The sequence below is a fragment of the Thalia democratica genome, chromosome 2, assembly GCF_965202585.1.
Source record: "Thalia democratica chromosome 2, ktThaDemo2.hap1.1, whole genome shotgun sequence".
Taxonomy (NCBI): Eukaryota; Metazoa; Chordata; class Thaliacea; order Salpida; family Salpidae; genus Thalia; species Thalia democratica.
This window is the reverse complement of record NC_139166.1, coordinates 34,742,411-34,766,445: the sequence shown is the minus strand read 5'-3', so window position 1 is coordinate 34,766,445 and position 24,035 is coordinate 34,742,411. Positions and strand designations below refer to the sequence as shown.

Genomic DNA, 24,035 nt, shown 5'->3' with positions numbered 1-24,035 from the left:
TCAACAGCCGTTATGTATGCGTTAAAAAAGGAAGGTTATTTAAATAAAAGGAGTGAATTAATATCGTCTTGTCGACATATGAAAAAGCTCCTCTTAAAATACAACAAATTTTGAAGTATTTTATAGTCAATTAACTGTTGTTTTCGTTAATTTTAGTTGTTTGATTAGTTAGATGGTAGATCATTTTTTGTACTGAATATTTGTAATGTACAATGTTCAATTCTTACGTCATAATGTTTTTGTTTTTTTGTAAACTTTTGCATCTTTGTTTACCAAAGTGCTTTTTATTTTCAATTTGAACTGGCTGAAGGTTAAAGACAATCTTTTTTGTTTTTATAAAACATATGTTCCAGTATTTTTAAAATCGTCATTTCAATAAATTATTTAAAAGCCCTTCAAGTGGGCTCAGTAGAAGGTGTTTAAGTTTGAATATTAACCTTATTTTATATATATAATACATAAAATTGAAAAACAAAAAAAAAATTGCTAGGAACAATTGTTTCTGCGTTCAATACGCGTCTTCTGCCAAGTATTTTATTCAAATTGAAATAATATATATATATGCTCATCAGAGCTGAAGCGCCACATTCGAACTACAGTCATTGCTACCATTGCTGCCATTGCTACTGTTAACATTTAGATTCAGAAATAGACATTTATTCAATTTCATTGTTTTTTGTGAAGTTTGTATTTAACAAGGTTAACTTCAAATAAGTGGTCTATGATTTTAAATATTAGTAGTTAAATATAGTTTTATTTTAAACATTCTTAAATATCATTATCCGAGATTTAAATTTTGTTTTAATGTATTATTGATAACATTCATAGTAAATTCCAAAACATAAAGTTCTTTACATTATTATTTATGTATATAAGTTAATATATGATTTTTTTTAATACAAAATATGTTCACTAATTGCAGGCCTAGTTTTAAAAGTAGTATAAGTAGTATTTGATAAGTTAACTATTCAGTATTGTTAATACTAGATTAAATAAACTTAAAACCAGGCTCTTAATTTGATAATAAGTAATTGTTAGTGCTTAGTTATTGCTAACTTTATCAAATTTGTAATTTAAACTAGTATTTTTCTATTCATGTACTAAGTGTTTTTACTAACTAAAATCAACCTTTAATACTTTAATAAATATACAACTAAAATATTTCTAACAATTACTAAAACTGGAACAGAATACGGTAATAAATACTTTTTAAAACAAAAGGAACAAAATAAAATACAGATACAAAACTTTTAGGTAAATGAAATAATACAAAGTGTTAGGAATTTAGTATCATTGACCAAACTTGATTAACATCTTTTTTTTTGTATTTTAGAGTACAAGCTTTAAAAGATTTAAAAAATGATATCACAGCGGGATAGAAAAGGTACAAAATACCTAACATTTTATATGTAACTACAATTATTGTTTGGGATTGTTTATGAAGCTGCATGAAAAAATATATTAATAAATGGGTATACCTAGGAGGTTATTTAAAAAAAATTCTTCTCGAGTCATGGCGGATATTCGACAAATCATGGCTTTTTTCAGATTTAGCTTTTTTTCTACTGCTGCAATAGCTACTCTTTTTTAATTGAATGTTTGATAGATTCTAACACGCTATTTGAGGTAGTGAATTTATAAACTATACTCCTTTCAATCTTTAGCTTTTTCCCATTACTGCGAAAATAAATCAGTACTTAAAATCAAAATCGAGTGCTTTGTTTTAAAAGTGTTTTTATGAGCTATCAATAAATATTTTGTTGAACCGATAAGATCAATAATGTGATCCTTAATTTTCATTTTGTTTAAGACTTTACCAATTTATTTTTTTCAGCATAATTTTCCTAACGTTTTGTCAAGAAGTTTCAGTGTTACAAAGTTACTTATAATACTAATTTTATATATATTTAAAAAAAAATATAAATGTTTTGTGAATTACTCTTTACAAGAAATCTTAATAAACTTTTATTTTTCTCTTTGTGCGGTAGCCTTAAAAACTAAATTTTCAACCAAGCATTTGTCATTGAACGGTCATTTTTGCTTTTTTTAGTCGCACTTTTGTTTATTTATTTTGATGATATGAAGCATTAATTTTTTATACTATTATTTGTAAATTAGTATACAGATTTAAGATACTTCGATGTTTTTCTATTGAAAAATTCGCTACACAGATGGTCTTTAAAACGCTTTTTGTCCAGTCTTTGGGAAGCTATTATTAACCTACGTTAGTACAATTTTACAGAAAAGAAAATTAAAATATAATACATGTTTTTTTTGTTCTTTTCATTTTTTAGGTTAAATACTAAATCATTATCGTATCCATTTGCTTATATAGCTTTCTAGTAATATCTGGTTGTTTCCTTAAAAGTATCTTGTTATAATCTTTGATGTGCTTGTTAACTGCAACCGGGATATTTATAATTCGTTGCTGTAAATCATCTGAATGTTTTGTTTTCAATACGGTTTATACTTTACGGATTTTGTTTTGTGATTTAAATTTACACCTACGAAGCAGGGTTGCCATATATAGTGAGTTGAGTTGTATATAACAATATTGTTTAGTGACTAACTAAACTACTGAATACAATATGGTAAGTTGGTTTTTCATTTGCACATGTCGTAACTTCTGCACGGGTGTCATTTCTGTACGAAGTGTCACTCTTACACGGAGTCTCACTTTTACATGGAGTCAATTTTACAAATTATTTCTTAGGAAACTTAAAAAAAATAAGTTATTCTTAATAAAAAAGTTAAATAGTAAGTACTAAGTGGCTTCTACATAAAACTAAACTTCCATTAAACTTAATATTTTTTTGAAGTTTATTTTAACGAAAACATTGGTAAAAGTCTAACAAAGCCTAGATTTTCAAGTGCCGTGAACAAGCTCGATTTTCATTGTAGAATTTATCCCTAAAATTAAATTCTACGAAACACACCTGACTTGTACTTTAATATAACATAAAATAGCATTAAAACGCAAATTTAGTCACATGTTTTGTATCATAATGATACATTAAACATCTATCAAACAAAACTGCTACTTGCACTCTTAAACTAGCTTAAGCTTAATAAAAAACTAATTAAACGTCATAAAACATTGAAAAGTATTAATTACGTAAACAAGTCCGTCCCGTAAAATGAATTTTTCTATAAACTTGGCCCGCCGACTACAAAGGTTGCCCAAGCTTTTATTAGATTATTAACTAATTTTTGTTCTACTTATTGCTTTGGAAGCGTTTTAAAATTAATTGACACTAAAAAAATTAGTTCGAAAGTTTTAAATATTTAGTTAAAAAATGTATGTAAACCCTTGAAGAAAATGTTAGACTAGATGTGTTTTTATACTTAGTGTATAAATAAAACAACTTCATAACATTTTCTTTATTATAAATTAGAGAAAAAAAAACGAAATATTGTGCTACCATGGTTTACTAATAGTTTACAAAAATATCAAAATAAGTTTAAACCAACACTTTTAGCTATGTAACTTTTACTATAATAACACTAAAGCTAATATATAATTATAACAAAATAAGTTAGTACAAACTACTGGAGTAAAAAGATAAATATTATAGTATATGACTTTTCTACTGGGTTGCGACAACATTTAAAGCAAAAAAAAAAACTAGCCTGAGATAACAAAAACTAATCTAAGTAAAAGAATAAGTTAATAAAAACCTTTTAAATAAATTCACCTCCAACGCAATTTAATTTTCACATACACAGTGGGCTGGCAAGCGGCTATAGACATATAACTGTCACAAAAAGCACTATAATAAAATTTAAAGTTACACTTAGTGTTACAAATTGTATAAAGCCTTAAAAGGTTTGTTTTCATTTTTAAAATAGTTAAAGTCTTTACTTATAATGAAAGTTTATACCTAAAGAGAGAAAGAAAACTGACAACCTTTTGAGAGTCACATTTACTCCCAAAAGTACCTAAAACCTAAAAAAATAGTAATACTCCCATAAAGGTACATATTCTAAAGTTTGTGTAAAGACTTTCCTTGTTGTATTTGCTAAAACATAGAAAACAATCAGAATTGTCTGTGATGGGTGAATTGAGAAATTTAACTCTTATACTGAACGAAAAACACCAATGAACTTTTGGAAAAAATAGTTACAGCGAACAACTCAGGATATGCAGCATATCCTATATTTCGCCTTCCAGTCAACCAAAAAATAGCCACCCGTCCTCCTCACAGTAATAGGATCAGAGGATGGGGGAAAATATCCTCTTTCAAAGGCTCTCATGAAACTCTGTGATATCACAACAAACAGATCTCAGTCCCCAAGTTTTTAAGAGCATTGTCGTCTACTAGACAAAAAAAAGTAATATTTACTCAGTTAAGATAGTTATTAATATATCAAACCAAAAGTTGTAAATAAAACCAGCCAATCAGTTCCGCATTATACTATAATTACTATAATGCCCAGAGAGCACTCTAATGCCCTAAAAGTAAAAGGCCAAAGTTGCTGAGAAACAGGATAGTGAAATCCTGACTTAAAAATTTCTAGAAAACAGGCAGAAAAACCTCCTTCAGTTAATCAAAAGTTATTAGAAAAATCAAATTCTTCAACAGACAAAACTTTGAAGGTTGTTATAGGTAGTAACGATGGATAACTAAAGACAAAGCTTGATGCAGAGAAGAGTAAAGGTAAAGTATAAAAATTTTTATTTACAATAAATAGGGCTCTACCAATACAGCCCAAAGACCTACCACAAAATCTACTATTTTTAGTAGATGCTGCAAGCAACTTCTTGTTCTTGGTGGATACAGGAATTGAAATATCAATTCTACTTTAAGATCTCACAAATAGAGTCAACAGATACTCCACATTTAAAAGTACAGCAATTTAAGGAATAGGAAGCGACGTAGTCTACTCAATTGGTAGTGCAGATATTACACTTAACCTAGGTGATGTAAACCCTATTAAATGGATTGTACAAGAACTAGGAAACAATGGTATCATTGGGTTGAACATACTGATAAACCATCATTTAACCATCTCCACGGCTAAAGCCAGGGTTGCCACTGGTTTTTGGAAAATTTTCTCCAGATTTTCAAAATTTCCTCTAGGTTTTTAAAAATACACAATTTTGGGTCTATTTTTAGTTTACATTTAAGTCCAAGGTAATAAACTGTGTTGCATAGTATAATAACATTAAAAAGATACTGTTAAGCTACTTTAAATGTGTTTTTTAACAAAAACCTTGATGATGACAAAAAACTTTTATCTATATAATAGGTTTTTTGTGAAATAATATCCAAGCGAGCAGCTAAACTATATTTTTTAAACAGATAAGATACAACAAGTGTAGTTTCAGTCAACAAAATAGTGGTCAACGACCAGAAATATTAGAAGAAAAATGAAGAAAACTGGTAGAAGAATCCCAAATTCACAAGAAAACTCCACAAGACAAAATAAATCTTTCAAAAATATGTTTATTCACATATTGTTTTCATTGAAAGTTTTATTCTCAAAAATTGCTTTAAAAATTTAAGACAACGAATTTTTCAAGTTCAAAGTTATAAAAAATCGATAATGAAAAATTTATCTTTCATACGTTAGTATCGAAAGTATTTCAGGAAACTGATAACATCTCAAAAAACAATTTAATTTCTTTTAAATAAAAACTACCCTATAAGTAGACACTTCGGGGATTCAAATGAGGGCAAATTTAAACTTAAATTTTATTTTGATAACAAAAACTAAATATGTTGGAGCACAAGTTAAGTAAAAATAGTTTAAACTAGCATTAGTTTTAAAACAAATACCAAACTAGCCTGAGATAGCATTACTGTGTGGCAACCCAGTTTTACTTTTTATAAAATTGATACTAGATTAAAATAAAACTATTAATATGTTAGCAGTATTAGCACTAATACATCGTAAAGTTATTTGATTCTTACATAAGAAGAATAATAATTAAATTAAAAATAACAAGTTGTAGTAACCTAATCATGCTTGCCATTAATTAAGTAAAGAAAAATAGCTTATGAGTTTTAAGTACAACAAAAATTTTAAACATATTGACTAAATTATGTATTTTAATAAAGTGTCAATTATAGAAATAAAAAGTATCAACTACTTTTAAAAAACAAGTCAATTGTGTTTCGATAAATATTTTCACACATTGCTTCTACTTGCTCCCCTCTGCACGCTGCAACAACTTCAGCAACTTGCACTATGTTGCACAACTCATTCCTACCTTTCACCTGCTGCCCAGGCTGGTACTTTTTGCTTGCAGGAAACTTGCTTTTCACATGAGAGTATCCTGCGTGAGTGGGCCTGACATCACACCAAGGGCAGTCTGTTTCCAACATCAACCTGAAATTTGTTTAAAAACTGTTGTTAAACAACAACTAGGTATTGTCTGCACGTTATAAAATACTTTTTAGTATTAAATAGTTATTAAAATTATAATTTACACTACTTTATCTTAATTAAAAAATTGGAATTTACTATAAAATTAAATCTAAAAGTATGTTTTATAATATTTATATGCAAGTATTAAAAAAAGTAAGTGATTAAATTTTTTTTTATTCGTAACAAAACTTTTTGTTTAAAACAAAAAACTAAAAAGAAGTACCTTTAACCAACCTTATAAGTCATTATCGATACAATGAGGCAGTATTAAATTAAGAATACACATTTTTTGAAACATATAATATGCCAAAACTATAAAGTTAAATTAAATACAATACACGACATAAAACACAAAAGTAGTAATTAACTTAGCAAGGTGTACAATTAATTAATAAATATTGAAAGATAACAATTAAAAGAGCTTAAAGCATGGTTGCCACTGATCAAGCTGAGAAAAATTTCCTGACTTTTCCTGACTTTTTCCTGACATTTTACCAAAATTTTCCTGACTTTTCTAAATCAAACTCTTAAGTTAAATTTATTCTAAAATACATAATCTAACACTTGAAACTATATAAATTTACCCTCTACCAATAATAAGCTATTTATCTAACTGAAAAAGTAAACTTAAATCAGACTTAGCATATAAGTTGTAAAACAACCTAGAAGTTAAAAATATCTAAAAATAAAAAGTATTTACTTAAAACATGTTTTACTTATAAAAATTGTTCACTTAGTTTAATAAAATACTACCCAAACTATTTAATATAAATTCCTTAAATTAAAAATCAATTCAAAAAGAATATACTTAAGTATCTGTAAAAAAAGATATAAAAAAGTAAACTATATATCTGTTGTATAAAATATTTCTTGTTATCATTTAGTATAAAATTTGTATCAAATAAATATACTCTTATTCACTTTAAAAACTGAAGTTACTTTATAAAAAATACAAATAATAAGTAAACTTAATCTTGGCACATACCTCTCTTATAACTTATTTTATAAATTTAAACAACTTTGAAAAAATTAAAAAGAGGTAAAGTATACACATTAACTTGTTACATAAAATACTGAACTAACTGCTTAGTTATAACAAACTCAATTATTTACTTAATCAAAAAACACTTTGATTCTAAAACTATCCTAGATAAACTTTTGTGTATATATCACAGTTTCAGTATGGAAGTGTCCTTGCTACAGATCATCAATACTAAAAAGCATACAAAAACCGCTTGTTCAAGTAGGGTAGTTGTTCAATATGTTAATAGAAAATTTTTGCAGTTTTATAAAGGATATTTTACTAATTTATACCAGATGAAGTTATTGGAAATAAAATTAAATATTTTTGTAAATTTCTCGGAAAATTTTGGAATTTTTTCTGACTTTAAAGGACTTTTAATTAAGTTTTACCATTTGAAGGGTTTGGAAAAAAAGGAATTTTGTAAATTTAAACTGACAAAATCTTACTTTTTTTTAAATTTTATCAAATTTCCTGACTTTTTTTTAAAACCCCCTATTTTTTCCTGACTTTTGTCATTTTTTTAAATTTTTACTGACTTTTCCTGATTTCCTGACTTTTCCTGACCGAGTGGCAACCCTGTTAAAGTATAAACTACAAGCCAGTTTTTATAGGATAAAAATACTTTATTGAACTTTTGAGATATAGTCATTTCTGTTAAAAGTTCCTATACAAACAAATAGACTGCAAAACTTTTATTGTTAATTTTCAAATAATTTTGAAAATCACCTAAAAAATCAATCTTTTCCTTTACTTTTTGAGCTGAGACCTCAAATTTTTAGAATTTCAAAAAATAAGTTTCAAAGACTTTGAATGCTGAAATTTGACTGTGTCAATTTTTTCAACTTTACCCACAAACGGTTGCTTAAGTACTTTGTAGTTAAGCCCCCTCTTAGGATCTTACGGCGGTTTCTCTTGATTATGCCTGCCTGAGGAGTTCTAATAAGGACGAAACCGGTCGAAGGTTGTCATGGATACTGTTGTTGTTGGTCGTGTTGTGAGGTCCATTATTTATCATTGATGGGGCAAAATATCTTAGCTTTGTTGATGATGGCCAAATTGAACATAGATTAAATAATAATTTTTTAAACAAAATAAAACACAAAAATTTCGGATAAAAAATACGAAAAAATGTTACATTTTTGTATCAAAAACATTAATAAAAAACTTCTCTATTTGAAAACGTTTAAATACTAGTACAGTGTATATTCACTTATACGGACAGTTTCAGTCGAGAAAAAAAAAACCAATTGAACACAAACATTTTTGTGTAATACAAATATTTAAGCTTTCATGCTGTAAGAAAATTTTAAGTGACCTTATAAATTCTGCAATTTAGTTCATTATTATGACGTAATAATACTCCTAAAGCTTACATTCAAAATTTGTTCAAAACTAGTTTAGTTATCAAAAACATTTGTGTGTAAAGTAAGTCAATTTTCAAAATTCTTTGAATTATGACTTAAGTTTTTTATTTAAAATTTTAAAGTTTTTTCTTAGTTAATTAAATTTTAAGTCTTTATCGAAAATGAATGTATAACAGTTCTTTTATGTTTGATTTTTAACTCAACTATGTTATAAAAGCTGTTAACTAATACACTTTTTGTTTGAAATGAGGTGCATGACAACTTTTATATTTTTATTTAAAACTTATATAAGTTTGACACACTCAACGTACCAGGTTTTCGAAATGGACAAGACACCACAAAAAAATAAACGAGTTGCGCTTAGCATTTAAAATAAACTAAAGTTTGTAAAATGGTAAAAAACAATGTGCCAAAGTCTTTAATAATGGAGTATTTTAGTATAAGCTGCAGGGTTGCCACACACTCAGGGAATCTCAGGGAATTTTCAAACTGTAGAAAATCTCAGGGAAACTCAGGAAATTTTGGCATTTTTCTTTTAACTCAGGGAAACTCAGAGGAAAGTTTTGATTTTTTCTCTAAATTTCAGGGAAGTTTTTGAAAATCTCAGGGAAATTTTTTTCTAGATCTAGAATGAGGTTTAGTTAATCCAGTTTCAATATTTTGTTCAAAAGTAGTAATTTTTATTATTTAAGTGGTTATTTAGAATTTTTTTGGCCTTGCGGCTAGTTCTTTAATATTCTTATTATTAACATTGTAGTTTTTTTAAGTTTTAAATTTATATTTACTTAAGTAAAATCAAACAGTTTAGAGAAATGAAAGTTGTTGTTAACTATTCATTGAAAAGTTCTAATAAACTTTTTATTTTTAGTTACTTATGTAGTTTAAAAAACACTATGTTGTACTATTAGTTCTTATTTTTTAAATAATAAAGTTATTTGTTATTTGTTTACAACTACTTGTTTTCAGTAAAAAAAATTAAAATGAATACAGATTAGTGTTGTATTACTTTTGTTAAAAAATAAACTTGAAAATAAAATTAAAACTATTGATTTAGAAATTGCATACTAAAAAAAACAGTATTAAGATTTTTTTATTAGGTAATGTGAAATTGATTTAAAATCAAAATTATGTTTTCAGTTATTTAATATAGATTGTGTATGAATATCTAAAAGACATAAAAAGAATTTTAATTTTTGGTTATTTTGTATCAGTTGTTAGGTTTTAAGTTGTACTTTGATATGAGATATTTCTTTAGCTATTACTTTAAACTTTCTTTTTGCAGGTTTTTTTACAATAATGTTAAGCTTTTAAGTTTTATTTACTGCGTTCAGAACAGTTGCTAGGAAAGACATACAAGTCATAATGAAGTTATTATGTATGCATTTAAGTGAGTTCTTCATGTGAAATTATTATTATAGTATAATTAAATTTAGTCAATTGAAATGTCAAACAAATTAAACTTTATTCTTTTATGTAGAAAGTTAACTAACAAGTTTACACAAAGTTGTGCAAAAATTTAGTTTTTAATTTTTAATTGGTTTAAACCTTTTAAGATTGAGTTTTTGAAAACAGTTTTTTTCATAAATTTAATGCAGAAGCATACACATACAACCTTCATTTTATTATTAAAGAAGAAAAATGAGAATGAGGTATTAATAATTTGTGTTATAAGAGAAATTTTTTTTTTTTAAGATTTGAAAAATACTCAGGGAAACTCAGGGAAATTTAAGGATACTCAGGGAAATTTTTGGTCACTCAGGGAAGATTTTTTGGCTCAAAGAGTGGCAACCCTGAAGCTGGTCGACTTTGTACGACATTTTGAAAAGTAAAGAAAAGTTTAAAAAGTCTAAGGCAGAAAAAGAGGAGCCGAGCTTTTATTATTTATTATGCATTGCATACTATACAGTACTTATATTAGTTTATAAATGATTCTTTGTACTTATCCAAAAAAATGCTTATCCGGATATGTTTACAGAAAAATCTTGCCCAACATGTCCGGATAAGTGAATAATCAGTGTAATAGATTTACTGTAAAAATTTAAACAGGGTTACCATTCTTTGAGTCAAAAAAAACTTTCCTGAGTGACCAAAAACTACCCTGAGTGACCTTAAACTGCCCTGAATCATCCTGAGTTTTTTAAAAATATTTAAAAAAATATTCATTAAGTTTTTTTTTAAGTAAACAAAACTTGAAAACTAATAAAAATTGAGTTTTTGAACAAAGTTGCTTATAAAAAATGAAAATATTGGAACTAGAGCAACTAATTATCATTCAAGATCTAAAAAGCTGAACTGGGATTTTCAAAAAATCTTAAACCCATCCAGAGTTTTTTTTATAAAAATACCAAACTGGTCGTACCATCCGAAGTTTTTTTTTTAAATTTCAAACTGGTCTGAATTATCCTAAGATTTTCAAATACTTAAAACTGTCCTAAGTTATCCTGAGTGTGGCAACCCTATTTGAAGTAGACTGGTTAAAAATGAAGAGTGGACAGATTTCTATTGAAATAGTATTCTGTACGCTTTTGGTTTGTTCCCTCTATAAGGAACATATGGCTCTCACTAATTTTGATTGCTTATAACAAGAAAAAACATTTTAACATGGTTGCCACCGATCAAGCTGAGAAAAATTTCCTAATTTTTCTAAATCAAACTCTTAATTTAAACTTATTCAAAAATACATAATCAAACACTTAAAACTATCAAAAGCTTTTAATCTTATTTTTATACAGTTTAACCCAACAGTTTTATGCTGAATTCAATCATCTAACTTCCATTACATAACTTGAACCATCTGTGTATGATTGATGTATTTTTTATAAACAGCTTTATCAGCAAAATATAGTCAGACTTAGCATAAAGTTGTAAAATAACCTAAAGGTAATAATATCTAACAATAAGAAATATCTATCTAAAACATGTACTACTTATATAAATTGTTCACTTACTTTAATAAAACACTACCTTAACCATGTAATATAAAATCCTTAAATTAAAAGTCAATTAGAAAATACTATACTTAAGTAACAGTAAAAAATACATTAAAAAGTAAACTATATATCTGTTATAGAAAATATTTCCTCTTATCATTTAGTATAAAATTTGAAAAAAATAAATCTACTCTTATCTATTTAAAAAACTTAAGTTATTCTACAAAAAATTACAAATAAGTTAAATTATTTGGAATATACTTCTCTTATAACTTATTATTCAAGTTTAAACAACTTAAAAAAATTATAAAGAGGTATATTATACACTAAATTTGCTACATAAAATACAAAACTTAGTGCTTAATTATAACGAACTTAATTATTTACTTAAACAAAAAATACTTTAATTCTTAAATTCTGCAGGATAAGCTTTTGTGTATTTATCACAGTCTCACTATGGAAGTGTCCTTGTCATAGACAGGGTTGCCAAATGTTTTAGTCAAATTTTCTCCAGGTTTTCAAAATTTCATCCAGGTTTTTAAGATTAGACGTTTTAGGGTTTATTTTTTGTTTAAAATTAAGTTTAAGGTAAAAAATTGGGTTAAATAGTACAACATGGAAAAGAAATCTTAAAGATTCTTTAAATGTGTTTTTTAACAAAAAAAAATTATCAATATGATAGATTTTTGAGTCAATTCGAAATTTTACTACTTAACACATGTTAAAATTGTTAAAAATTACAGTTTTTCCAGGTTTTAAAGTTTTTTGGAAACCCTGCACAGATCATCAATACTAAAAAGCATACAAAAACTGCTTGCTCAAGTAGGGTAGTTGTTCAATATGTTAATAGAAAAATATTGCAGTTTTAAAAAGGATATTTTATTAATTTGTACCAGACGAAGGCATTGGAAATTAAGTAATTTTGTAAACTTTTATGAAAATTTTACAATTTTAGTATGATATAAGAATTTTTAATTCATTTTCACCATTTGAAGGCTTTAGAAAATAAGTAAAACAAAAATATAGTAAAAAATACAATATTGCTACTACTGTCTTGAAAATGAACAAATAACACGCTTTCGTTTCACTAGTACTTTCGTTTATTAAAACATTATCAAGCGATAAACGACTGAAATTATAAACACACAACTAATAGATACTAATTTATAAAGTAAACAAATTAAAAACTAAATTAAAACTTAAACTTTTAGGCTATATAAAATTATAAAACATTTCATAATAAAAAAACAAACTTTAGAAAATAAGGAATTTTGTAATTCTTTTAGTTTTTCCTGATTTCCTGACAATGTGGCAACCCTGCTTTAATCTCATTTTTAATAAGCTTGTCTCATTTTGTATTTTTAATATATATTAATATATTTTAAACATTTTACATCAAAGTCAGTAAGTTAAATTGGTTTTAGGAAACGGGTCAAAATTTCACAAGGGGACTAAATTGCACAAAGACAAATTTGCACAAGTGATAACTTTGCACAAGAGTTAAAAAAAAAACAGAAAAAATAATTAAAAATAAAAAGAAAAAATTAAAAGATAAATTAATAAAATAACAACAAGAAAAAAAAGTTACTGACCGAGGGTGAGGGATTAGGGTAACAGTGATAATAAAAGTAAAATCAACTAATAAAAACTATTATTAAATAAAACAAAAAAAATAATAAAAATAAATAAAATAAAAAAAAGGGTCACCGACCAAGGGTAACAGTGATGGTAAAAAAAAAGGAATTAAAATTAATAAAGATATTAATAAACTAAAATAAAGAAAAATTCAACCCGTGCAAAATTATCTGCTTCTGAAAAAGTGTCTTTGTACAATTTACACCTCAGTAATTTAGTCTGCTTGTGCATATTTGACACCTATCCAACAAATTTGACACCTTTTTAATAGAAGGCGTAGATTGAAAAGTAAAAAAACAGTGGTATCCTGAAAGTCTATATTATACTTCATTTTTTAAATATTCTTTAAACTTTTCTAGTAATACATTACAATACAAGCGTTTTTAGTCATTACTGATTTTTAAATCAAAAAAAAAATATCATTTTATTTCTCTAACTCACTAGACCTTTAAAAATATTAAAGTTTAATGAAAGTTTTAGGTCTTTAAAAAAGTGAAAATGTTGACAGTTTTTTATTTAGTTTTAAACTTTAGAGAAAACTGAAGTTCATATGATTGCATCTGAAACTTTTTAAGACCAAGTCTATTATTTGACATGAATTAGTTAATTGAACTTTTTATTATCTATAAAAATGACTTATAGTTCTTACTTTAAGCGTTCATTTACGTATTACTGGAACTTTTTGTTATAAAATAGCTTTTACCATTTATTTATTTAAAAAGAAAGGTATAAATGATTGATAAGTGTTACATTTTTAAACTGAACTTACCATGCAATGTTAAGTTAAATTTCAAGTTTTTTGATATTCACATTAAACACACAGAAAAAATTAATAAAACAACTAACTCAAGTATTATTACAACAGCAAAAAACTGACTTATTAGTGGGAATTTTTTTCATAACTTCTATATTTTCTTTTGTTTTTAAGGAACATCCGTTTATTCCTATATAAAGTCCTAAATCTAAGATTTTCTTCACTTCATCTTCAGTGCCTTTAAAAATTTACTTTTTTGAAATTTAGGCATAGGGGGGTCCAACATGTTATTTTTTTACAAAAAATAACTTTGGCTTTTATATGAAAGCTTTTAGTAAAAACTACAAGCCAGTTTTTATAGAATTGAAAAATATCAAAAAGTTATAGAATAAAACTTAACTTTTGAGATTTTTATTTCTTTTTGATACAAACGTATGGACTACAATTTTTTGGGGTCAGTTTTCTAAAAAATCTAAAAAATCACTAAAATCTATTTTATCCTTCATTTTTTAAAGCTACTTCTTCAAACTTTCAGGAAATTTTCCTTACATTATGAGAATGAGAAGAAAACGTAATTTATAAAATTAAATAATTTAAAAAAAAAAACTATGACAAAAAATAAAATGTTGTACTTTAATTAATTTTTTTTTAAAGTCAAAAGTAACGTTTTTTGATATTGTACAAAGATTAGACCATAAAAGTTTGTAGACGACTACTGGAAAAATGTATGAGAAGATAGATTTTAAACAAAATATTTTTTTTACTGTTTTAGTTTTCCCTTCCCATAGGGGACCTATTATGCGGCTTAATTTTGACTGATCAATTCTCAAAAACTAATTTGAACTTTTTTAAACGGTAAAAAGCAACTTGAAGCTTAGTAAAAACTCTATAATTTTATAAAATAAGATCAATTAAAAAAATAATAGTCCTTTATAAAAGCCTAGAACTTTTTTTTTAATTATAGATATTTCATAAAATTGTTGCATAAAGACAAATTTATCTAGTGCCAAAACTTTACTTAGGATTATAGAATCAGAAAATTAAACAATTAGACCTTTAAAGTCCTACTTAAACTAATTAAAAAATATATGGATTACTTTTCATACATATTGATAAATATTAATTATTTTTGTACATACTACTTTTGCAAAAAGTTTTATAACTTATAGAGTAACACTTTCTTTTTAGCAGATCTATAAAGTAAGATTAAAGAGAAAACTACTGGTGTTAACATTACAAAAAAAGATAAAATATGAAAAACTGGACTGCTATAGTAGTCAAAGTACTTTATCAACTATAGCATCATATTGTTTAATAAAGTATTATTATATTTGCTTGTTTAAAATTATATTTGCTTGTTTAATAAATTACCAGTAAATGAATGGACAACACCTCCACTAATTTTACTTTGATATTTTTGAAATATTTCGACAAAGTCATCAAAAGCTTCCCTGCAGTGCAAAAACATTGGTAATTTAGTTTTTTCAGCTAGTTCAAATTGAAGTTCAAAGTACTTCAACTGAGTTTCCTTGTCACAAAAATGTAATCGGTCATAATCTAGTCCACATTCTCCTTAAAAATAAGTTAGTTTGATGAAAGTTCACACTTAAATCTATTTGATTAAATTAAAAGTAAACTGATGTTATATTTAACTATATACAGTTTTGAGCCAAAAACTTTGGGTTCAAAACTCAATTTTTATTTAGACTGGTGCTTCCTAGGTAAAAACTTCCTGTTTAGTATGCATTTTTGGAATGTGTTCAAAGTGCATACTAAAAAGGAAGATTACTGTACTTGATACAAAATATAGCATGGCCACCATAGGCTTTTAAATTTATTAATTTTTGAAAAAATCTGAAATTTTTCAACAATTTTAAATTACAATTCCATTATATTTTTAGTGTAAATTAAAATTCATTTAATTTAATCTTAAACAATTTCAACTTAATTATAAGATATAGTTTTACTAATTTCATGAACTTTATTTATGTAGTAGCTAATACATTCAAGTAGTCTACATTAAATTTTGTTACTATTTAAAGCAAAAATATAGCCAAAGTAAACAAAAACTTGAGCTAATCAGAATTTTTTTAAGTAGCAAGAGCCAATAAAAAAAAAATTGTTAATCAAGCTAGAATACTTGTAAAAAATTAATAAAAACAAAAATATTTAACGAATAGAAAAAAAAAACATGCCTGCCACTCTTCGAGGCAAAAACTAGATTGAGTTTTTTTTTTAAAACAACTTTTTTTTTGTGTCTTTTATTATCTTTAAGTCAGTGTGAAGATAATATGTTTTAGTTTGTACAGGAGAGTCTTTAGGTTAAAACTTAAAAGGTACACTTAAGTAAGAACAAAACCAGGCTTTTTATTTTAGTTTTTTAATAGTTATTATCAATATTAAATATAACATTCAACTAAGACAACTAAAACTTAAAGAAAAACTTTCTCACTTAAAAAGTTATTTAATTCAAGAAACTTACGTTAAAAAAACCAAGAAATAAGTCAACCACCCTTAATTTAATTTAAAAACAAATAAATAAACATAATTTTATTGTAACAGGGTTACCACAGACTTTTTCAAAAAATTTTTCAGGTTTTCCAAATATCTTCCAGGTTTAAAAAAACACATTTTTGGTTCTATTTTTATTTTAAAGTTAAAACTAAGGTAAGAAACTGTGTTAAATAGCATAAAAACATTTAAAAGATTCTGTTAAGCTACTTTAAATGTGTTTTTTTAATAAATTAAATTTTGATGATGACTACTTTTTTTATTTATATGATATATTTTTGAGTCAAATCTATTTTTTACTAGTGAACATGTGAAATTTTTTTAAACTCCAGGTTATTTTAGGTAAAGTGGCAACCCTGATTGTAAGTATATTTCAAAATGTAAGGCTTAGTATTTATAATTTTAACTACAGTACATAGATACTCAGAAATAGTTTAACTACATAATATTAGAAGTTTCTTAGAAACTTTATATAACAGTTTCTTATTGTAAAAATTAATTAAAAAAAAACTTAGTTCATAAACACAATAAAGTTAAATGATAGGTCAATTTTACAAGATGCATATAAACTATAAAATTACTTACCTATTGCAACAACTTTTTGTTTAGAAGCTAATTCATATAAATTTTCCAAGTATTTTTTAGGGTCAGAAATAAACTCATTGCATCTGGTAGGATGACATCCAACTGTATAATAAAAATTGTTGTGTTCTTCGCATAATTTTTCAGCTTCAATGCAGTCTTGGTAACATCCTGAAGTTATAATCACTTTTTCGAGTCCAATAGAGGTGGCTCTCTGTACCATCTCTGTGAAATCACTTTCGTGTTTCTTTTTACCTCTGTATGTTCCTGTAAATACAGGGTCAGTTAGATTTGCACCAATGTCTATAAACTTCATTCCTATTGCCTTTCTAAAACTTTTGATCATGTAATAAAACTAAAGCTTTGGTTATGTTATACACACGAATCTGGGCACACATTATTCAACATTATTTGCAGGAACTTTTTTCTATTTTATATGATATTAAACATATTTTACGACTAGGTCCAAATTTCTACAATGTGCTTTTAAAAAAGTAAAGACATCCGTAAGGTACGCTACGCACTTTAAGAGGTACGCACTAAACTTTTAAATTTTAGTATTGTATTTAGGAAACTTATTTAAAAATAAATATTTAAAAACTTTTTACATGTGTTATCAGAGACGAAGAAAAGCTCTTTAAAGCAAAGATAGAAAACTGCAACTACTAATGACATTTCAACTATATCAAAATTTTATCTTTATACAAATAAAAATTATTCTTTTTATGATAAATTTTATTTGACTAAATATAAGTAATAATAAACAACAACTAGGTTTAAAATAAGTTTAGTTAAACAAAAGTTTAATTAAAGTTGTACTAGAGGTGTTTTACTAAAAGATTAATCTTTTATGAGTAGATGAAAATAAGAATGCAACTATTTAAAGAATAAAACTCTAAAATTTATCAAACTTAAACTATATAAAATAGTTTTCTAAGTTTAAACTATAGACTTTTTTGTTTTTAATAAAAAGAGAATAAAAAAGCCAGCTTTAGTAATTAAAAACTAACCAGAGCTACAACAAGATACCCTGAGTTTATGAAAGATAGATAAAATATATTTTAAGCGAAACACTGAAAACAGTCACGAGGGTTGATTACTTTGGCTCGAATAGCGTTTTTTATTTTTTTTACCAAACTTTAAAACCAATTATTTTTAATTTCTTTAATGCTAACATGGAACTTTTTTTTATTCTAAAGAACTTTTTTTTGCTTTGCTTTTTACAATAATTTCCATCGAATTGGGGTTTGACTTTAGTAGTGGGAGTGTGGGACCCCTTTAAAAATTTAACGTTTTTTTATTTATTTTACTTATTTTTGTTTTTCTCCAAAGACAAAATAAGAATTCCTTTTTTTTTATTAACTTATTAAACTAAGTTTTTTATGATGGAAATACTTTGTTTTCCTTTAAGTATTTTTTTAAATATCCCCAAAAAAACATTAAAGTTTATCATGGCTTTACTGCATATATATAATATTTTTTAATAATTTTTATTTCCAATATACTTACTTAACTAAGTTTTATGTATTAAGAAAGAAGTATTAATTAATTCAATTTTTTATATGATCTATGCAATTTTTACACAAATTTACATTATTCGAGGGATTTCTGGCTCAAGTGCTATGAATTTATGTAAAACTTTCATAGGTCACATAATAAAAAAAAATGAAAAATTAACTTTTTCTCAATATACAACTTTGTTAAATAATAACATTGGAAACAAAAGTTTTTTTTTTTATACATTTGGAGTAAAGTCATGATAAATTTGAGTATTTTGGAAAATTTTAATTGGGGATAACTTAAAAAAAATCTAAAGGAAAAAAAAAATTTCCATCATAAAAATCTTAGTTTAATAAGAAAGTTAAAAAAAATTCTAATTTATTTTTTTGAAAAAAGCTGAACTATGTAAAAACAATTGAAAAAAAACGTTAAACTTTTAAAGTCAAACCCCAATTCGATGAAAATAATTGTTAAAAGCAAAGCAAAAGAACGTTCTTTAAAATAAAATTAAAAATTCCATGTTAGCAATAAATAAATAAAAATAATGGATTTTAAAGTTTGGTAAAAAGAAAATACAAAAAGAGCTATCAGAGCCAAAGTAACCCTCGTGAACATTCAAGCAAAAATAAAAACAACTGAAAATACAAAAATGATACCAAAAATGACTTCAAACAAAGGGTCCGATTGTAATGTAACGGTAATTCTCCTTATATTTGCTAATTCAGCAAAACAAATTTTTTCAATAAAAATAAAATTAAATATTTATTTAATTTATACACTTATCCCTAACTAACTTTACTCAAACATATTAAAAATTTATCAAAAAGTAAATTTTTAATAACTAAAAATAAAAAATTATGAGTTTTTACTTTTAAATTTAAAAAAAAAATAAAAAAATTATGAATTTTTTTATTTTATTTTGCGGACTCAGAAATTATTAGGGGAATAACCGTTCCATTACAACAAAAATCCAAAAAAAAAATTTTTAAGAAAGAAGAGAGATATAAAACAAAAATTCAGTTTGATATTTTGACTAATATTTAAACTAGCCTGATTATGCTGCATACCTGGACATCGGGCAACCCTGTACGGTAGTAATGTTTGTTTTAAAGTGCTTAAATTATTTAAACTTTATTATACATTTATTCCAAATAGCTTTATTTTAGTTTCGATATTTTTTTTCAAATCCAACTTATACCTAATGATATTTCCAAAACATGATTTCTGGTTTTCAAAACAGTTTTGTTTTGATTACACTAGATGAACAGATTAAATAGATTTAACTATAGGAGGTTTAAATTTTTGTTTTTTAAACTTTATTAAGTTTAATTATAAAAAACGGTATATGATCAGTAAAAGTATTATACTACTAGTATTAATACACAATGATAGTAGTAAAAAGAAAAATAAATATCTAAAGAAAAAAAAAGCTGATTATAATTCTTAGCATTATTCATTTTTAATATTTATTATGATTTAATTAATAAAAAATTAAACTAGACTATTGCAAATGAATCAAATAACCAAAATAATTTTGTGTATTATCGTAATTACAAAATTTATTACTTTTGTTTTTATTAATACAAAAATATAAAGCATAACACTGGTTTGTTAAATTACCTTTTTAAAGTTTTAAATTATATTCCAAAAAATGGTAAAATGTCAAAGGTGAATGTAGTAGAGTACAATTTATAACATCATTCAACGAGCGTTAATTTAGCTCAAATGGCATTTTTTAAAATAAAACAAAAAACTCCCAACTTTAAATCCAATTATTTTCCTTATTGATGACCAGGCAGCCAAGATTCAAACCTAACTAAAATATTCTACAAACAACAGAAGGTATGCCAGTTTAAGCTTCATGGTAAAGTGTTTGTAGAAGTTTTCATTAACTGAAAAGTTTTAATTAAACTTACTTTTAACTAGTTGATAATCGGTTCCTCCTGTCAGCTTGGTGAGCGGTTTGAAAATATTGTAGCTAAAATTTACTGTCACTGTTACCCCAAACCCCTACCCCTGGTTGGTAAGCGGTTTCTTCTGCTGGCTTGGTGAGCGACGGTTTACGATTGCAGCAATGACTTAAACAAGTTATGGCCTTAATAGCAGACAGCAAACTGCGGCCTGCGGGCCAAATGCAGGTTGAAAAACAAAAATATGCGGCCTGCTAAACACCTTTAGCTAAAAACATACTTATCAAAACAATTTTTTTAAAGTTTTCAAGGTAAAATCTTACATAAGGCTCTTAATCTAATATCATTCCTTACTTTATATTGTTGCTTCTTTTATGATATTTTTGATTGAAAAGAACAGTTATAAATTGATAAGTACAATCGCTTTTAAATTAATTTGGGCCCGTGGAAAGCTTTTATCTATACAGCGCTGCCAGCGAACAACCTTTTATAGAAAATTTAGTCCTCTACTTATACCAGGCTGCAAACTCCTGATGTATGGATAAAAAATCATAGAAAAAAAAAATATTGCTTGCACTTGTAACTAAGCATTCTATGTACCTAGTAAGTTTTATATGACGTTTAATCAAAATTAATATCCAAAACATATTTTGAAACTAAAAACATAAAAACAAACGATGATTTGTGTTTTTATACTTTCATTGCATTACAATCTATTCTATTGATTTTATCAAGTAGTCAAAAGTCTTTGGATTTTCTGGATCAAATCATGAAACGAATGGACCAGACAGTTGGGGTGATCGGCGCAGGTAAAAAAGTTCCTAAAGTGGAAGAAGAACTTTCTCAGTAGGAACCTGCAGATCGCAAAAAGCTGATTCTGAGGTTCAGCCAAAACAACTTTGAAGACCCATTTGTTGATAGCGCGAACGAGGAGGAGCTCTTAAAAGAGAGTAAGAAAAGGTGCGAGTGGAAGGTTACTCTCCCTTCAGCTCTTTAAAATGATGAAGCCACGGAAAGCATCCAAGAAGTAAAAGTCAAGTCTGATGAGATCATGATTACTCTGGACGAAGTTATAAAGCCGTGGTCGAAGGCGAGCACGAAGAAGATGCGAATGTTGAAAGAAAAAGAGCAGGCGGAAAACAAAAACACTAACAGAAGCAAAGCTTATAACATTTCGAAAGCTTTTACTATAGCGAAAAGGCATCTGGGTTCAAAACACTTTCAGTAGGCATTCAGCCAACAAAGTTTCAAGCAAGAAGACCGGGAAAGCGCTTACAAAAAAATACATTTATCATAGAACAGCACAATCTGAACAAGCAGATGATGAAATATACGAGCGACCAAAACCTAAGCGAGCCCAATTTCACTAAACGGGAAAAAGAGAGGCCTAGCTGTTTTAACCAACAAAAAAAATGTAAATGGTTAGAAAAAAGAGCTGATAAAAAGCGTACCGTTCAAAACAATTTCAGTTCACAGGCAAATGCCAAACAAGCTTCTACAAAACTGATCGTTACAAAATACGAAAAGAGCTTAACATGTTTTTGCACAACACTAAAGCAAATTTGGTCAACAAAAATCCATCTACCATTTAACTTTCAAACAACCAAAATTAACAAAAACTACAGTTATGTGACTATTAAATACTTTAAAATTTATTAGTTAGATGGTAGATGGATTTTTGTACTGAACTCTTGTAATGCACAATATTACGTAATATTATTTTTTGTTTTTTTGTATAACTTTTGCTTCTATGTTTAGCAAAGTGTTTTTTATTTTAAATTTAGCTGGCTGAAGATTAAGGCATCTAGTCTTATGAAACAAGTGTACCAGTATTTTTGAAACCTTATTTTTCTAATAAATTATTTAAAAGCCCTTCAAGTGGGCTCAGTAGAAGGTGTTCAAGTTTAAATAACAACCTTATTTTATTTATATATATACATACATAGACCTGGTTCAGAAATTGAAAGTCAGTTAAAGCAAGTCTATTTTTTAATAGTCGTTAAAGTAAACAACATAGTTTTATATAATTTAAATTTAAATCTTTTATTAGATTTAAGTATAAATATCTTATTTGGCAAAGTGATTGTTTTTTGTAGTATTTGTTCTTTGATATTCATTATTTTACACTTAATCTTAGTTTTTTTTTTGTTCAAAAAATAGCACTTAAAAACTTAGGTATGTATAAAGGTAAGCAGTTGTTGCTTATTGTTTTTTGAGTTGATATGTTTTTATAATAAGTAAATTTTATTTTATCAATGTTATTTTGTTAAACAAAACTTATACTTTGTTCATGAGTTTAATTTGTTTTTGATAATCAGTTTTTATGCTATAAGTGTAAGAAGGTACATCAGGGTAGATTGAAAACTCGGTATTTTTTTTAGGCAGTCAAAACAAAAATGCTTTTATTTTTTCAGGCTAACTTCGTTTTGTTTTTATTTTTAAGGTTTGTTTACTATCACTCAAGTGTTAAAAAACCAAGAAAACTTAAAGTTTAGTTATAGCACAAATAGTTCTATTAAATAACTAAAATATTTATTTATAATTCTGAAAGTGAATTATTTCAATCTGCTTGTTAAGCAGTAGTGTTTTATAGTTTTATTTAATTTTTATCGCTTGTCGGGCAATTTGAAACTTTTTATTTAATGCCATGAAGACTTATAAAGTATTTTATTTAAGTTTTGAGTAAAATAATTAAATACTGAAATGTTACTGACCATTAATTATATAATAAGATACAGAAGACTCAAAATTCAGTAAACTAAATATATTTCAAGCAATTCTAATCACTAGAGTAAAAAGTGGACATGAGACAAAATTTTACAAACTTGTTTAGTTGCAAAGTAATCATAAAGTAACCAAGAGAGTAAAAAAAGAAAAAAGTAATTAGTAACAATTGAAATCATTTAAACTTTCTTACATTATAACTAACCTAAAGAAATACTATACACTACTATAATGACAATAATACGCTTTATAAAGTATTACGAAAATAAAGAAAAAGTATAGTAAAAATATTTTTGCTTACATAAAACAGGTTTCTTTAATTAAATACAATTAACTTCTAGTTTAATCAAATCAAAAACATTGCTACATTTTTCAACTATTTATTATTTTGGTTATATTTAGATTATAACTGTTTGCACACGTTGAGTTATTAATTATATGTTCTGCAATAGACGAACGTTTTGAAGCATTTAGAACTTTAAATTGTATTTTATATCATCCATCTTTTTTGAATATCAAAAATATTCTCTACCTACACATTTTGGGACATGCTCTTTAATTGTTTTTATAAGTTGTCTTTTTGTCAATCTGATATAGCTTGCTTTACAACAGAAGCTGAAGTGGTAAATTACCATACTTTTATTCAAGGCGAACATTGGATCTTTACCAGCCGGTGTTAATAGTGGTTTTGACTTGAACACAGTCCTTGGGTTTGCTTTATAATAAGTT

General features: G+C 26.0%; 1 protein-coding gene across 1 annotated transcript; it reads right to left on the bottom strand.

The window, feature by feature from the left end:
• Nucleotides 1-5,885: 5,885 nt before the first annotated feature.
• On the bottom strand, nt 5,886-17,507 carry LOC145849679 (deoxyribonuclease TATDN1-like). The gene is made up of 4 exons (XM_082954689.1): nt 17,176-17,507; nt 15,451-15,651; nt 14,203-14,317; nt 5,886-6,333 (listed from the first exon to the last, which is right to left on the bottom strand). The coding sequence occupies exons 1-4, from the start codon at nt 17,486-17,488 to the stop codon at nt 6,087-6,089; spliced, it is 876 nt and encodes a 291-aa protein (XP_082810815.1). The 5' UTR covers nt 17,489-17,507; the 3' UTR covers nt 5,886-6,086.
• Between the last annotated feature and the right edge of the window lie 6,528 nt (nt 17,508-24,035).

Excerpts from the sequence above, each read along its gene's own strand:
- LOC145849679 (XM_082954689.1), bottom strand. The coding sequence starts at position 17,488 with ATGAAGTTTATAGACATTGGTGCAAATCTAACTGACCCTGTATTTACA. Across the intron at positions 15,652-17,175 it reads ACAAAAAGTTGTTGCAATAG|GAGAATGTGGACTAGATTAT; the intron begins GTAAGTAATTTT and ends CTTATTTTTAAG. Across the intron at positions 14,318-15,450 it reads TGTTGTCCATTCATTTACTG|GCACTGAAGATGAAGTGAAG; the intron begins GTAATTTATTAA and ends AAATTTTTAAAG.